We start from the raw sequence: 17,951 nt of genomic DNA, 5'->3' as shown, positions 1-17,951 counted from the left end.
GCCAGATACAAAATTAGATGCCATTAAATAGAATTACATTACATTATTAAACTGTTATGTGTCACGTATCTCTTGATTAGTAAACTGATTTTAAACATGCATGTATATAAATATATAAATATTTTAAAATAAAATTCTTGAATGTCTTTTTCATTTTCTCTTTGGTGGCCCTTTTTGCAATAAATGGAATAAATACAATCTAACTTCCCAGAAATCCACAGTGTTATTCCTTTGAATGTCTTAGAGATATAACTTTAATTTAGAAATTCATATTGCACCATGATCTACACATTTTTTATAATACAAAAGAAAACAAATGTTTTATGCAGCAGTTAATTCAATTTAATCATAGAAGCACAAGGCATTAACATATTTGTAGTGTTTTTTTTTTTATCAAATAACATTTATAAAACTATTGTGCAAAACAATGTCCTTTTCAATCTTCTTCAAAGGCTCTGCACCAGTGGATAGTCATAGTCCTCTTAAATTAGGAAATATAACAAGTATGCATAATTTAAACAGCAAGTTGTAAGCTTATACACTTTATATACATTTTTACACAAACCTGGATTTTAAGTGCCCCTCACTCAATGATAAAGAACAAGGCAGCTTTTACAATCAGCAAGAAAATCAATAGGCTGTACAGAGAAAACCATAAAAACAAGCAATGAACTTTTGCTGTTTGGCAGATTTTTTAAGAAGCTTTACCAGGCATTTGGCTGTTTGAAGGTGTTAAAAAAAATGACCATTTTGAAAGGGCATTTTAAAATCTGGACAGGACAGGACTGTAGAAATGTAGTCAAACATGCAGTCTATCAGCAAATTAAAATCCAACTCACAAAAATAAATACAATAAAGTTAATACATTTCAAGTTATTAGCTGACTTTCTAGTCAAGAAATTCACCATGATCATGAAATAATCTGTCTTCTGTTGCCTCATAATACCAAGGGTGTACATAGAGTGAGGCAAACAACAAAGCTTACGACAAATCAGGCTTAAAATCTTTGAACTACATTATATTTTAATGTGAAATAAATGATTTTTGAAATACGCAGAAATCTGAAATGTTTATAGGCCGAATAGATGTAAACACCTTGTGCTGACATTTTTAACAGTAGTTCATGCCCTCTTTGTGCATTACCACACTTTCAAAGTCTTTATTTTTTGTTTTAAATAGCCATTCTGCATATGTTTTCCGGTACGTCTGCTGCTGAGTGTAACTTAGTGTTTCTCTACTTCGCTCACAAATAGCAGATGGTCCTCTGGAGACTTCCCATGGCTCTTGCTGAGGTGAAGCTTGATGGCGTGCTTAGTGGCAAATTTACGGACGCAGAGTTGGCAGCGGAAGACTGTCCCATTACTACTGCAGTCATCTTGTGATGGTGGAGAAAGGAAAGACTCCAGGGGCACAATTTTTTCCGTGAGAGTGTGAGAGTCCCTGACAGTCTGTTTGGGGGACAGCTTGGCCAGGTCTCTGATTCTGAACCCTAGGTGGGCTTCCAGGTGGCATACATACGCTGCTGGAGTGCGGATCTGAGAGGCACAGTCACTACAGAAGAATATAGGTTGACCAGAGTCCAGGTTCTTGAGGAACTTGGTTCTGCCAGTTCTCCGTAGTTGGTACTTGACGTTAGCCAGCCAGTGGCTGATGGTGGTCATGGAGAGGCCTGTGAAACGAGACACATGCATTCTTTCTTGCGGGCTGAGATCATTGATGATGAACTTCCCCTCTGATGTCTGCTTTAGGCTCGAGGCAAAGTGTGCCTGCAGGAGTAGGAGGTGCTGGGGGTTCCAGTTAGAGTGACGGCCTTTGCGTTTGTGTCCATGCAGGGACACGTCATCATCATCGTGCGTGGAGCCCAGGATCTCGGCTTTGTCTGTGACCCGGGACCGTGAGGGGGGCTTTGGGACATGGTGGGATTGCGTCAGGTTCCTAAGCATGTCAGAGATATCTGACAGCGCGTTTTCATGCAGAGGGCTGCTGGATGTGTAGGGAGAGACAACTGTTAGTTTTGCGGGGGTAACAAGGGAGGAGGGGGAGATAGAGGAGGCTGTGGATGAAGGGGTTAGGGGGGCTGAGCCAATTGATCCTCCTCTATCGCTTTTCCCTTTTGTGAGGTCCATGGGCTGGTCATCACTAGTCTGGCAAAAGCTATTATCAACTATACTCTCTGGCTTTTTGGACTGTGAGGAAGGAGCGGCCACAGCAGCCCTCTCAGCCATGCTCTGGCTGAGTCTGGAGAGCAGGCTCAGGGGATCTTGGTTTGGCATGGAGGGCTTGGCTGCTTTCCCCAAATGAATGTTCATTACTGACTGAAGAGCACTTAGAGGATTGACAAAGGGTTGCTCTGGAGGAGTATGGCCGGTGATAATGGCTGTACTGCATCTAAGCGCAGAGGCAAGTGGGGATTTGACTGCCGCCTCTCTCCTGGGTTCTGTTGCCGGGGATGCTCTGTCGCTATGGCTTCCCCTGTCGCTATTGGCTGGGGTGACTGCCCTCCAATCTCGAGGTGAGTCAGCTTCTCCTCCCCTGTGCGATTCTCCAGCCTCGCTACTACAGGGAGAGAGGTGGTTCTCCATCTTGGGAGACAACTGCTTCACTCTTTGCTCTACTTTTGCTACTTTCTCAGTCACCTTTTTGACTAGATCCTCCATTGCCTGGAAGTTGTTGCTGGGGAACGGGGAGGACTGGCTTAGAGGTGGAGAAATAAGGGGCTGGTTCTTGGCGAGGGAGGACAATGCTCCATCCCCTCCATTAAACAAGAACTTCATTGGGGAATTCTTGTCCATGCAGCCCTGTTGGAGCTTAAGGGCACTGGGGAACTGGTAGGCAGCATGGATGCTCGGATAGCCCCCCCAACTTGGATTTCCACTCTGTGCCTTGTTGATGGCGGATGTCACAGTATTTTCAAGTGATTTGAGAATATCAAAGCCCCCTTTAGGGCTCTCCTTCAAGTCCTCTTCAGTAAGATAGCTATATTTTGAGATGTCATATTTCTCCTCCTTCTCAGCATCCTCCTCTTTCCCGACTGATGCAGCAGCTTGCCTCTCATTTCCAACAGCCTCCTGCTGAGTGCATTCCTCCTCTACCTCCTCCTTTTTGATATCTTTAAGAGGAGGGGAAGTAGCGGGGGGAGTCGTCGTAGTCTGTAGAGGTGGAGGAGAGAAGGTGGAGGGTGCCAGAGGGACAGACTGGACCCTCTGTTCAGTGGGTGTGCTAACCCTGCCCGGGTTGGGGGAGGTGGCCTCAGGAAGTGTTTTTATTCTCTTCCCCACAGAGCTTGTCACCCTCAGGAAGTGCCCTGTCACCATCATGTGGGTTCTCAGCTCTTGCAGTGTATTATGGGAACTCCCACACTCCATGCACTTGAGGATTTGAAGTTTGTTGGATTCAAATTGCCAAGTATAGCTCGCACCGTTCTGGTGGCCGTAGCGGTTATTAGGGGTGGTGTAAGGGCTGGAGGAGGGTTTCTGTGAGTGCTCGCTCAGGTCTGCCTGTGAGTGCTTAGATTTGGGGGTTCCTTCTCGAGAACGTGGCAAGGCAGTGAAGTCCAACCCTACGAGTCCCCTTTTCTTAGAAGACATGATTTTGGCTGCCACAGGGGCCATGGGCTCCTTCAGAGGCACTTTCTGGTAATGTTTGGTCTTGATCATGTGGACACTGAGATCCTGGAGCGATTCGAACGAGTGGCCACAATACATGCACTTCAAAACTTTCTGAGCATCCTCCTTGCCCTCCATCTCCATCAGGGATCTCTTTCGTGGTTTAGACCAGCGCTTTGAACCACTGCCTGCCCTGTCGTGGTTGTCATCGCGATAGTGGCCTGTGTCATTCATATGAACTGTCAGCTCCACCAGGGTGTCATAAGCAGCACTGCAGCCCTTGCAACGGAACTTACTGGCCCCAGTGAAGATGGAGCCAAACAGCTTTGGGTTTTGCCTGTGGAGCTGGACTGTGCTAAAGAGGCTGTGCTCAGACTGTGCAGGGTGACGGCTCTGAGGAGGATGCTGTTGGAGAGTCTTTGCCACTGCTGACTGGTGCCAGTCATAGCTACCGCTGCTGCAGCTACTGCTGCTACTAGTGCTGTTGCTGCGAGCTGGCTTCTCTGAGGAAGCTGTTGTCTGCACCTGGGGAGGTGTGGATTTAAAGTTCAGCGGTGACCACAGGGGGTTGGTCATGAAGCTGGAGTAGATAACCTTCATTTGCTCTAAGGTGTCCATGCCTATTGGAGGTGTTTTAGTGCCACCATTCACAGGTGCTGTGACCAAGTTGCCCTCTGCTTTTCCTGAGGGGCTCTCGAAGTCTGAGAGGCGGTCACTGGTCTCGCTGACATGTGAATCACTGTCCATCTCTTGTGCTGAGAGCTCTGCAGCCCCAGCTGATTCCTGGTCACATGCCTCTTCTTTGGCAGGCGCTGTGCTCTGCTCCGCAAATTCATCTTTCATTGGAAGGTCATCCTGAGGGGCTGAGGGCAGGTCTTCTGCTTCTTCCTCCACCACAGCTTGCTCTGCCAGCTCCTCGGGAGAATAGGCTGCAAGGAGAATGGCGACAAAGAGAGAAAGAAAGAGATGAGTTAAATTGCAGGGAGTGAACACGCGATGTTAGAATAACTGGAGAAAAAGTTTCCCTGCTATGTGTGCCCGAGGACTCCCAGGGATAAATGAGCCATCTGTGTGGGAGCCTTTAAAGCTGAGCTGAGAAATTACAGTCATCCCATTTCACCTCATCAACCGTTGAGGTGTTATTTTCCTCTAGGCGAGCCTGTATTTATATACTACCCCAGCCACACGGAACTTATGCCTCCCCTCTTTTCACTCCTTCTATTGGAGGAAAACAAAAAAGAAATATCTTGGCAAAAACATAATGCGCCATTTTATTTATCTCAGGGCGCAACAGCTTGAAATGAAAACTAAATCTGAAATTAATGAAGCCCAATCTCACTGTGGCATTCTCCTCTGGGGTAATAAATGAGTTGGATCAACCTCCATCTGTCAGTTAATATGTCTGACGCCTCTTCATCTGCCTCTTCTATGATTGCACACACATACATACAGACACACAATCGCACAGACATGCGCACATAGGCAAAGAGCTATCTTGAAGAATTTTAAGAAAAGGACTCTTGTTGATGAAAAGTTCTGATTAAATAGACATCCTACAGTGTCATTTGAACTGAAGTGAGTTCATTAGTTCATAATATTTAGAATAAAGTCAATACTAGACATTATACACATACATTTCACTGATCATAAAAAAAAAAAGAACCAAAAAAAGGAGGGAGAAAATGAGACCTTGGGAAAAGAGAGATAAAGAGGGTGAGGTGAGAAAGAGGAGCGTCAACATGATTGAAACGCATAAGCAATCTGTCACTTTGCATGTTGGAGCCCACTGTTTGCATGGAGAGATATGATAAGTGCGTGTGTCCTCAGCCCCCCCAAACATACAAACATACTATTCCTATATCCACGCACCCAGAGCCGACTCACTCACCCCCTTCTTCCGCAGTGTCATCATCCCCCCTCCCTCATTTCCTGTCCACCTCACTCAAGAAACCGCTCAACTTAAGGAAAAACAAATAATCTCTGAAAATAGCGGATGGCCTGTGGACAGTTCTGCGGCCATTTGGATATTATCGTAAACTAAGACAAATGCCACAGAAAGAAGCTGTAGGTATAAGCTTTAATAGTTTTGGCACTCATACTCAGTGGAGCTTGGACACACAGATACACACACTGTGACTAAATCCTTCATTCCCCCCCCGCTCCACGCACTCACGTCCAGTCTAAACAAAAATGTCATAGCTGAAATAACTCTCATTTCCAGTGCTAACAGCCAATCTCTAGGCAGCCATGCGGCTGGCGCTGGTCTGATTTGGGCCCTGGGGGCACAGTCAGCAGGCAGCCTCACTGAGAGGCCAGCCTAATGGAGACCTGGCAGGTGCAGCCCACTCTCCGTCCTCCCGGAGATTTGGTTTGTCACTGGGTATCCATTACCTGCCATTCTCCGCTGATAGGCCCCGACAGCCCTGATCAAAAGATGTCGTCGGGCCCCAGTCCGCTTGGCAGTCAGTGGCATGTCGTTTGTAAAAAAGGCCAAGCAGGGTGTAAATAAAATGACATGATCACTTCCCCAGCCCCTCATGTTCTGGACACAATTATGATAATGTGGACGTGGAAGGGAGGAGGGAGGGGTCTGGGAGGATGGAGAAGGGGCGAGGAGGTAAATCGCTTACGCTCGGGCAAACACGCAAGGGAGATATCTCCCTGCTACCAGCGCTCAAGCGGCTGCCCACACCCGCTTTCCTTTACTCTTTCTTCTGCTTCTCCTCTGTAAGGTATTTGTGTCAGACGCTCATTTGAAAGAGGAAATCCAGCCAGGATGGGGTGTTTAATGTGTTTGTGTCCTGACTAGCTGGTCACGGATGTCAGCTTGCATCAAGCCAGCACGGCACACCGCTTGACCAAGTTGTCAGGTCACCTTTCTCTTACTCCACATATTTCTTCACATTGTCTCGCTATTTCATCAAAGTATTGCCATATCCAATTTCACGTCAAGTTATCACATTCGTAAACCTTCCCAGGGCTCTATCTCTCTGTGCCTTAACTTAGTCGTAAATGCTTTACATTTCATGATAACAGAGCTGCGGCCCTATAGGTTATTGTTCATTTGTCATTAGAGAAGGGGAGAGAAGTCCAAAAGGATCTGCTATAAAACCTACATAGTCTAGCCATGCTCCCAGGCAATTTAAAATGCAAAACAAAAACCATTATGTCTGAGCACTATCTGTTAATTTAATCCCCAATGACTGATAATCCATCACACAGGGCGACAACCACATCCAATTATTCTCCCTGGCTTGACTGACAACAGAGGTGATTTATCAAGCTAATAAAAGGTGATGGGAGTATAGAGGCTCCCATAGAATAAAAAAAGAAGAGGATTAAGATACAACAATACTCTCAGAATGGAGTCTTAACTAATATCATAGCATATGGAGTAGAGCCAATGTATGAGTTTTGTGCCTGTGTATGAGAGAGAGTGTGTGTGTGTGTGTGTGTGTGTGTGTGTGTGTGTTTGATAAAGTGAGCTGATGCCATGTGGGGAAAGACAAGAATCATTAGGTTCCATGATTGATTCCTACGGGTGGGGTGGGATGTGAGGGGGGGTAAGAAGAAGGGGAAGGAGGTGCACTTTCGCACAATCAACATCTCAGTCACGGCTCACACAGAAATAGCAATAACACATTCACACTAACACAAAAGCTGCGGAAAACAAGTCTCCGCAGCAGAAACACACACTTCACCTTAAGATACGCTACGTCAAATACACCCCCCACGCAATTATAAATAAAGCTAGTCAGTCAGTTATGACACCAACCCCCATCCCCTCCTCAAACACACTCGTACATGCACGTAGATGCAAGCGATGAGGAAAGACAGTGACATCTTGGCATGCAGGAGGCATTCCTGTGGAGTATCATTTTCATAAACATAAGGGCCGCAGACGAGGAGGGAGAGATCATCTGATAGAAATACTGCAGTGCTGCTCTGACGATCAGGAACAACAGACAGGGCAGGGACAGGGGGTGATTAAGCAGGAAGGTGCTGTGGCTCCTTCCCTCTGTCCCATGGGTTAATTCTCCTCAAGTGCTGCTGAAAGCTGTTTTTGATGCTGCATTTTAAATAGGCCTCGAATGCAAGAATGATAATATGAAGACAAAAAAATAATAGTCCATCATGTGTTTCTCAAGTAGAAATCTATTATTTTTATCTATATTGTTACTGTTTGAATCATCAAATGCATTTAAATATATTATTTTTGAGAAAAGATACCACTACACCCCGTCCCATTTTTTTTTTTTATCTGTGCCTTGATGGCCACAGAGCATGTTCCTGTTCTGCCTCCACAGCTGCTAAAACAGTCCGATCACACCCAACAGCAGCGGGGTAAACAGGATGTGTCATTAAAATCTCTACCTGTGTCTGACCCTCACACTCAAATGACTGAAAAAAAAGACACCACTTTGCCACAGGCATTTGTGCAGTCATCTTGAGCACACAATTTCATCCGTCATTTTTTTATGCTTGAAATCAGAAAGGAGAGCCAATGTATAGTTTCATAAAAACAATATAAGCTCTTTTTTTATATTTGTGTAAATTCACATGTGAAATAATGTGCAACTTACTTCATGTACGTAATGTTTTTTTTTGTTATTCCTGGGGGACATTATGTGCATTACACACATTCCTACAATAGCAATTCTTCATTGACATCCTTTATGATTGTTTGTGGACAATAAAACAGAAACTATCTCTATAGCAAAAGCAATGTTTATATGTGTTGCATAGCTTGATTACATCTTTATTAATGATTTAATCAATGTATGCATAGAGAACTGTATTGTGCACAAAGACACAACTGGAATACAGGGAGGGGAGAGGACATTTTCTACATGGGTGGTCCCTTATAGCTTACTGTTTAGATTACAAAAACAGTTTAAGGTTTAATATATACTAAAACAATGCATGAAAACAGGATTTTGTCTTACAGACATTGAGCTGTATTCCTTTTATAAATTACGTTTTTTTTTCTATTGTTGAAGGACAGAGGAAATGAAGTTAGACGTAGTGGCCAAAACCTTTGATCACATGTTAGTTTAGATATTTGAAGTCAGTCGGTGATCGGACACGGGGGCGCCGAGAGGAGCGAGTTAAACTGTGTCACAACATGACGAGTGTTTCTTGACATGTGTACAGTATTTCAACCGGACCCTGACGCCCTTAAACCAACACGGCCCCTCAGCAGGGGGCTCTTACAGACAGGAAACAGCTCCAGAATGCTAAAGGACAGGAAGTCACCTCAGTCTCAATAAAAAATTAAAGAAAACACCGACTTCCACTCACTCTCTCAAGTTTCCCAGCAGCCTAAAACTCTTTAAATAGATTAGAATAATTTAGTCCAAAACAGCCCCATTCTGTCAAAATAGCAGCAGATCAGTAACATACCTAAAATGCCTTCACTGTTGCACACATTTGTCAAAGCAACACACTCAATCAAACTTAGTTCACTCCCTCTGTTCCCTTTGATCCTTACAAGCTGGCCAGAAGTCCCACGAGAAAATATGTAACAGGTGATCTGCGGTCATTCGAAAACATAACAAGTTTGGACATAATACACTTTTTTGGATCTGACCGCAGAAAGACATTTTGAGGTATTTTTTTCAGTTTTTTGATACATGCTTGTACAGGCTCTCATGTTACAAGCGATCCTGGATGTCTTTGTCAGTTTTTTTATTTGTGTGTGTTCTCTACCCCCTGATGGCATTGTGAATACATTGTGTCCGCCGATTGTAGTGCAGGATGTGTGATATGGGAGATGGGAAAAACAGAGAGATCATTCTGGCCTCAGGCAAAGCTTACGGCTGAACCTTGTCAATGCACACAGTAAAAGGAGGGAGAGGGAGAGTAAAAAAGAGAAAGAGAGGCTGAATAGATTTAACCGTCGGCTGATTGTTGTATTTTTATGAGTGGACCTCAAAGCTGCCAGCTGGACGTACAGACCTTCAAGACCTGAAAATTCATGTCATTTATCTGACGTTAGATGAGCCACAAACACATTCCCTCCTCCCGTTAGCAACTCTAACGTGGAGGAGAACGAGGTGGCTCACGGTTTAGTCTCAGTTTGAAACCTGCCTTAGCCACAATAAGCGATAAAAAAGCAAACACACAAAATCACAACACAAAACATCCTCCACAGGTGCAGAACCAAGGGCAGTAATAAGGATCGAGATGCCGCGGGAAGGCAGTGTTCCAGTCCGACACGCAGAGCCTGTCTCGTCTGATGATCTGTAGTCAGGCGGATTTTCTTAAACTATCCCACATTCTGCCTCCTTCCATCACTCTTTCTTAAAGCCTCACTCAGGCAGTTCTCAAGCAGAGCTCCATGAAGCAGGACTGCTGTTTATTTGCCCATTCTTCCAACACTCTGAGCTCATATAAAAATGTTGTTCAAAAGGTCAACGGGCTCTGTGAACACATTACTCTAACGCTTTTTTGTAGAGACTCAAGGTTGCAAGAATTATTTAAAACGCTGCTTTACAAAACACAAACACTAGTTTAGTAGTTTTAGGGTCGCAGGGTTGTTAGGACAATGGATTCAAGTCAAACTATTATTATACTAGGATCAGTTTAGTTAATGTAAAGACCATTTTTATTTTCCCATCCAAATAAATGTTTTCCTAAACTAGATTGATCTACACATGTCACGTGAACCTGAACCAAACTAAAACATAACTGCATTTATCTAGATAAAAAACCTTTAATAAATAAACATATTGCGCTAATTTCCAGATTCCTAATTATATACAAGAATAAGCACCCTTGACAAAAATGCGGTGCACCTCTGCAAAGATAGTTTTCAAGCTATCAGAGGAGATAATGGAGAGTAAATATTCTAATAACCTAAATGTGACATAGAAGATGAGGTGAGCCAACTCTGAATGGTTTGTTGATCCCAATGGTTTCTGACTGATGCAGCCCACAAAACACTGACTGATATCTTTCATCTCACATTTTGCATGTTGTTCACTAGAACTAAATTGAGTTTTTAATAATATGTCCCCTTCAAGGATTCTTCTGAGACCTGCATTACTGTAGGTGTGAACATAAGGCCTGGGTTTAAAGAAGGATAGTTCTGTAATTCCTCGCAGCTTGAAATGCAGGACTACTGTAAAGAACTGACATTAAGTCAGGACCTCTAACTGGGGCTGAAGTGGAAATTAGACAGAAACTGGTTTTACGTTTGTAGCTTGTTGGCGGAACCAAAAGTAGGACTTCTGTGTTTAAAGTTGAATCAGGGGTGAAGGAAATAAAAGTCGGCTTGGGAGTGGGACGACCAAACCCCTCTCACAACGCACAGCTGCTGCCATGATCGCCTAGCAACGAGGAGGTGATGGACGCAGCCTGAAGATGGATGGCCACCATAAATCACAGTGGTGAGTAGGAGGAGGAGGAGGAGGTAGACAGAAAGAGGGAACAAGAGGAGGACGAAAAACAAAACAACAGTTTGTTTTTTTCGGCGTTTCTGTAGCAGAACTGGCCTTGTCTTGACCTCTCAGTGTACTCTTTTATTCATGATTGTAGGGGAATGACGTTGGGCTGGGGACTCTTCTGGGCAAAGCATAATGGAAACTTCGAGGTAATCATCGCAGTCAGTTATAGGGGATCCAATGGATCATTTTAAAATGTACAATTGCTATATAACTCCATCGAGGCGTCTACGTGCCCTTCAGAGGCTGGAGTTTTTTTCATGATTCCACTAACTTTTTAAAGATGATAATAATGATAGACGATAGCTTCATAAAGAAACCCTCCAGGCAAGGCAATCTGGGTAGTGTAGTTGCGAGATAAACATCCCTGGGCTATCTGATTATGGCCTACTGCTGCGGCACTGGTGTCTAGTAACACTCAGAGAGAGCGCTTAGCCATCCATCACACAGTGAGTGTCTGTCTAAGGCTTTCCACCCTGCTTCTTCTCGTCCTGGCTCTCCAGTTACAGCCATACACGGCCGGCCTAAATAATATTCTTCATGATAAATGGCACCATAAGCCTGGTATCCATCATTAATCTGATTTTTAAAGAAGCATCCATCTTGGAGAGAGCCTGTTAGGGCCACGGGGGAGCAGAGCAGCTCGGGTTCATTTAAAGGCCAGGCTGCTGCATGAGTGATACCTGTCAGCCCTGCTCATCAGGGAGCAGCGCATGCACGCACGCACACACGCACACACACACACACACACACACACACACACACACACACACACACACACACACACACACACACACACACACACACACACACACACACACACACACACACACACACACACACACACTCATAAAGCATTAAACATTGACGCCATATGGTTACACGAGTGTGTTCACACACACACCTCAATAGCGCCCCTTTGCGCGTTCACCGTGCATATATTATGAGTAGACAACACTAACACACTTGTGTGACTTTGTGTACTCACAAAGCATATTTCCCCTCTTATTCAGACATCTAGAGACGTGTCATGGAAGAACATTCTGTCACTCATCAAAACACAACTCAGTGTAACTCAATCCTCCCTGTCATCTCGAAAAAATCTCCCCTCCCAAACGCTTCTGCTTAAGGCTTTCAGGAAAACTCTTCCCTGGAAAAAGTCTCTAACGGGAGTCTCATTTCCCAGTCTCTCTCCACTGACTCTGCACCTCATTCCCCATTCCTCTCCTTCTCTTTGTTTCTCTCACTCTGTCTTGTTTTCCCCTCTTTCACTCTCTCTTTCTCCTCCTCTCTGCCCCCTATCCACCTCCCTTCTCTTGTGTGTCTGGTAAAGCCTGTTTGATAAATGACACACGTCACAGTGTCAGGAGCGAAGGGTGGGTCAGTGATAAATGACTCTGTTGAAAAGGAAATCGGCTCTCTGGCACGGCCAGGCTATTCTCCTCCTGGATTGGGTTTCAGGACCCCTGAAGACCGGAGCGGCTCAGTTTCCCCGCAAAGAGCACACATCCCACCAGGCTGTGACGCTCCCTACCTCTGGGAGGGGTGGGAGACAGGGAGAGAGAGGGTGGGTGGGAGGGAGGTGGGGTTGGAGGGATCCAGCCTGTCCCAATTGTCGCTACAGTGCAGCTGCATCTATCACAACAGCGGTGGGACTATTTTTACAAAGCCTTCGACTCAGTGCCCAGACAGCAGTCCCAGCTGAAAACCTGGGCTGAAAGCACACTGAGAGCTGAAAGGGAAGAGTGGATGGCTAACGGTTTTCTATTTGTGACACTACTACAGCACTTAAACTCCGCTTTCTCTCCCGAAGCCCAACCCTATGGCTTGACATCTGCCAAGTGTGTGTTAAAAAGGAGAGAAGGCCCATTTCACCGCCCCCGCCTCCTCATCATCCCCACCACCAGCAGCAGCACCTCCTCCTCTTCCTCCCCCTCTGCCCTCTTTCTCTTACACTGTCTCTTTCACTCGTTTGCTGGCAGGGTGGCACTGTTATCATTACACAGGCAGGATTTATGGAGTCAGGGCCTATGGCAAAAACAAAAAGGCATCTGTCAATACCTGTGGGAAACACTCTGTCAGCCTTCCTCCTCCTTCCACTGGTGCTCACAGCCTCATTAGGTATGCACTTATCAGACACATAGATCACAGACGTGACTCAACCTAGCCGGAATCCAGCCACAGGACTTTTCATTAGCAACGGGGCCTGCAAAGCCAAAACATTTGCCATGCTCACACCTGCAAACAACACCATTGGAGGCGTGTGTTGTTAAAGCTCGCTAACGCTGTCAGCCTGTATGTCGTCGAACAATTAAGTCCCTTGCGGTGCTTCCCCGCTGCTTCTGTAAGGGCATGCTTTTCACACATAAACAACAGGAAGGCAGACAGATATAAAAACAGCTTACTTAATTTCACTTGCTGCTTTTACAACCCTGGAACAACATGTGTGCATGTGTCTGCAACATGGGCTGTAAATGGTTGCATCTTTACAATAGGTGTTTGTGTGCTATGTCTACAGTTGAAAATGTATGCTGCATGTTGTGCAGAGACTGAAAAAAGACAAGAAGAAACTGAGAAACGTAGAAGGGCCTAAAGAGCTCAGAGAATTACGGCCTGACCCCAGCAGGTGGTCTACAGTTACAATTCCTTTCATCACTATCGAAAGCTAAACCACACACACACGCACTCAAACCCAACAAATCATGGTGCATGCCCACTGATTTTAGTACACACACTCACGACAGACGTGAGTGATGACTGCCAGTCTGGCAGCTATAATCCTGACCCTGCAGAAAGAAGAGACTGTTGCTGTGAGCCTGGTTCAAATCAGACTAACCCCCCCACCCTTCTCCTTCTGTGTCTCTCATACATGACCAGATCACACATGGTCTTACAGTGCGCTGACACATGCAACACTCTGGATACTATAAACACACTGACAGCATTCAGCAGACATACTGTACAGGTTAGACATTCCAGGGAAATAGCTGCGTGGTTGCCCACACGCTCTAATGCCGATGTCGACTTCCTGTTTAGCCGGCGGAGTATTTCAACTTTCTGTAGCCATTTCCACAGCTTTAGGCCTCAGGCGAAGCTAATCGCCAGCCATGAAGGAAGTAAGTCTGTATTTCCACAGCTGGGAGAGTCTCTTTCTCATGTTTGCTCGGCTGTTTACGTGGCCAGCTGCCCTCGGTTGTTAAGAGCACTCAGACCTGACCCAGGTAGGCAGGCCCATTTGTCACCTGCAGCGGAAAATTGAGTTACAGCGCAACCAAAGGCGAGCGGCTCTGTGTAATATCAAGTTGATTACATCAAAGTGGTGGCAAACCTCATTGGGCTGGGCACCCCGAGCTTGTCATCTCCAATCACGGGGCCTGTCAGGACTCCATCAGCCTCACGGCTAATTGGACCAACGCTAATGAACCAGGCAAAACAAGTTTTGTACAGAGGAGAGAGAAACCCTCTTAGACAGAGGAAGGCAAGAAAGAGAGGGAGAAGCTGAGAGAGTGTGTGTTGGAGAGACAATGAGAGAGAAAAGTGTGTGTATGTGTGTGGGGGGGGGGGGGTAGATTTTTCTTGCAAGTCTCAAGGTTGCAGTGGGCTGACTCTCCCCCTAAGTCCCTAATCAAGGCCCATCATCTGTCATCCTTTTCTTTGCTCTCTCTATCACCATGCTCTGTGCTGCAATCAATTCATCATCACCCTTTGTGTGCCACTGAACAGTTGACAACTTTATAACTTGCAGCTGCACGGGCTGACTGACAGGGGTGGAAGGGGAGCATGAAAAAATGAAGAAATGAATGGATGAATGAATGAACAAAGAAGCGTGGTTTCAGGGAGAAAAAGTTGTTTTCTAAAAACACAAAACGATCCATATTACAGCCTTTTATTCCCTTTCGTCAACAGAGAAACGGCAGTGTAGCAGGGAGGAGAGAGGAGAGGAGGAGACCAAGGGAAAAAAAACATCCTTCTCACTGATCTGAAATCAGAAAGCTTTCAGTCATTCTTTATGTGCTCCCCGCGGCCACTCTGAGCCAGTGAGCATGTACATTAGGCTGGGGCATTTTGATGAAATAAAAGCCCAGGCCAGCTTATGGCTAAACAGAATGGGAGCACTCACTCAGCCTGTCTCTGATTGACCATTAAAGCCATTGATGAATGGGCCTGTCAGGGGAGAGACAATTAAATCAAACATGAAACAAAGCCGTTGTGACGGCCCGGTCTGACAGAGCAAACCCATTCCTCCCCTCCATTACATAGCACACGGCTCCTTTTACAACCTCTAACCCACTCCTCCCGCCTCCTCTGCCCACTCTGTGTGAGTGTGTGTGTTCAAAGTGAACATGTGCACATGGGAGTGTGATGTTCTCTGCTGGAAGTGTGTGTCTGTTTGTGTGTGTGATGTCTCACTGTGAAACCACTTTGTCCCCCCTTCTTTCACTTTTTCGTGAGTCAGTTGACCATCAGAGAGAAAGAGTGAGTGAGTGTGTGTGTGTTTGTGAGTGAGAGGGTAAAAAGTACACAGGGCCTTTCAAAGTGGTTTAAACGTGACGTCAGGGGCCTGCAGCACATGGTGGGAAGTGATTTTCTGATGCAAATCGGGAAGGATCAGATCAAAGCCGCATGACAGCCAATCAATCAACCGTCAAATCAGACATGGCAACTGTCGATTATGGCTCCTTCCAGCCCACGAAACCCCATTGTCTGCTCTCAAATTGTTTATCTTATCCCAAGAAAAGAAAAAAAGCTCAGAGGTAGGTTTTTTTCTTTCTCTCGCCCAGCTTGTGCAAAGAAGTTATGCGCTTGGATCAAATGCGCACAAAGCCCTCATGTTCCCCTTATGGCACGCCTCGGGCACTCACTATTAAGAAAACATTGCTTATTTCCACAGGGTTTACTCTATCAGATCAAAAAGTACATGGCTCCTACGATCGCTAAACTGTCAGGATTCAAGTTGGGAACAATAGGAAGCGAAAGTTTACAATAGGCAACTCATCCGAGGGGACTACAGTAGCTGCACAGCATGGAGAGCGAAAACGCAATAATGTTGTATACAAACTGTACATCCGCTTTCATAAAGAGAACAGTTTCTATGAGGTCTCGCAAGAGTGACAAAGCGGATCGTTAGAGAGCAAAGAAAAAATAAACACAAAGTGGAAACGGAAATGCAGTGACTGTAAAGTGGGCTCTACAAAACAAAGGTAGCATCCGCAGTTTTGTGACAGTAACCCATGTATTTTTAACGTACATTGTAACATACACATACCTGCTGCGCGCTTGGGCGCTTCTTGTTTCCTCCGTGGCATTTTTATTTTCGGGGATTTCCGTGAAACTCTTCTTTTTTATTTGATATAGCCCCGTCGCGGTATCCGGGAAGATCCACCTATACTCAAAGAAGATTCACGCCTTCGTGTAGTAGACTGCACAACATCGGGGAGTCCGATGGAAAGAAAAACTAAAAATCATCGTTACGGAATAGCAGCCTGTCAGCGGAAAAAAAACAAATAACCGAGGAAGTGGGGATTATTGTTCTTTTGGTGTGATCGCGTTAAGAATGTCAACGGTGATAGCCAGCGTCCACCTCGGCTGCCTGGTCTGGCAACAGGCAAAGTTGAGGGATAAGAGAGATGATCGCGTCACTCACAGCAGGAGAATGGGCAAACCCACCGCTCCGTTAACTCTTTACTCCTCACAGAGGGGCGGACACCACGAGCGAGTGTCCTCCCTCTTCTGCTTTTTATGTGAATCACAGTTTATATGAGCTATTAGTGGATTATTACAACATAGCAGGCTGATAATTACCAACAAAAACCGCAAACTGTCTGAATAACAGTACAATAATGTCGCCAGTTATGTGTCCTTATAACTGCATACAACACTTTTTTTTTTTTTTTGTCAGTCACTCGGTAATACTTCTTTAGAAATGTATTTACTTAATGTTTTTCTCATGATTAAAACGATTTAGTTTAAATGTTTTTAAGGGGATATAATTGGCTTTTTAGTGACAACACTTGTTTTTAGGTTTGGCATTAAACGCACGTTTTGTATTTTATTAAACGTCACACATTTTAAAAGCTTTTGTTCCTGCTTGATGATAATAATAAGAATTGACTTGTTGACTTGGGCAATAAAAAACTCTATGATAACACAATGACACGAGAACAGTATTTTTTTCAGATTTTAAATCGTATTTTGCCAATTGTAGAACGTTTATATTTTTTATTGATTTTTAACATTTGTTTAGATGATATAACACACAGTCAGTTTAGCATTTAGCATACAATGCAAACATTGTCTCATTTGAGATATATTTTAAGAACAAATATTTATTATAACAAAAAAAAAACAGCGGTGTAGTGTTAGTAAGAGTATCATTTTATAAATAAAATAACATGAAAAATGTCAGTTTTGCAACTATTACAGAACGATTTGTAACCAATTACAGTAAATACATTAAAATAAGTCGTATGAATTGAGCACACTTGTAATAGCCTTCAGTGTTAAAAAAGGCTAAATCTACATTTGAAAATCGAGTTTATTACAATTAACATTCAATGGATAAAAAGACGTTCTAATTCAGAGGGCATAGAGCCCTATTGTAAAGCCTATATATATATATATAAGCCTATATATATATATATATATATGTGTGTGTGTGTGTGTTGCTAGCGTCTTGTTTTTTGTAATAGTATTTCTAAGAAGAAAAACAAACTCATATAACTGCTGCAAAAATGTGTTAAGCAACCCCATCACAACTGCACCAAAATGCAAACATGCCTCAGGCCCTGTCCTTGCTAATTTAATGTGAGCAGTTAAATGTTAGCTTTCATCACAGTAAAAGCATCACTTCTCCCATATATCCACATTAGGTAGAGATCAAAGCCAGTTCAAGGAAGGAGCG

At 44.5% G+C, this 17,951-nt stretch overlaps 1 protein-coding gene across 1 annotated transcript; it reads right to left on the bottom strand.

The window, feature by feature from the left end:
* Positions 1-319: 319 nt before the first annotated feature.
* tshz3a (teashirt zinc finger homeobox 3a) lies at positions 320-16,679 on the bottom strand. The gene is made up of 2 exons (XM_063875315.1): positions 16,317-16,679; positions 320-4,534 (listed from the first exon to the last, which is right to left on the bottom strand). The coding sequence occupies exons 1-2, from the start codon at positions 16,354-16,356 to the stop codon at positions 1,224-1,226; spliced, it is 3,351 nt and encodes a 1,116-aa protein (XP_063731385.1). The 5' UTR covers positions 16,357-16,679; the 3' UTR covers positions 320-1,223.
* Between the last annotated feature and the right edge of the window lie 1,272 nt (positions 16,680-17,951).

The sequence above is a fragment of the Eleginops maclovinus genome, chromosome 2 (genome assembly GCF_036324505.1).
Source record: "Eleginops maclovinus isolate JMC-PN-2008 ecotype Puerto Natales chromosome 2, JC_Emac_rtc_rv5, whole genome shotgun sequence".
Lineage (NCBI taxonomy): Eukaryota > Metazoa > Chordata > Actinopteri > Perciformes > Eleginopidae > Eleginops > Eleginops maclovinus.
This window is presented reverse-complemented; position numbering and strand designations above follow the sequence as displayed.

Coding starts and splice junctions, on each gene's coding strand:
- tshz3a (XM_063875315.1), bottom strand. CDS start 16,356: ATGCCACGGAGGAAACAAGAAGCGCCCAAGCGCGCAGCAG. Junction 4,535..16,316: donor AGCGCCCAAGCGCGCAGCAG/GTATGTGTATGT, acceptor TTCTCCTTGCAG/CCTATTCTCCCGAGGAGCTG.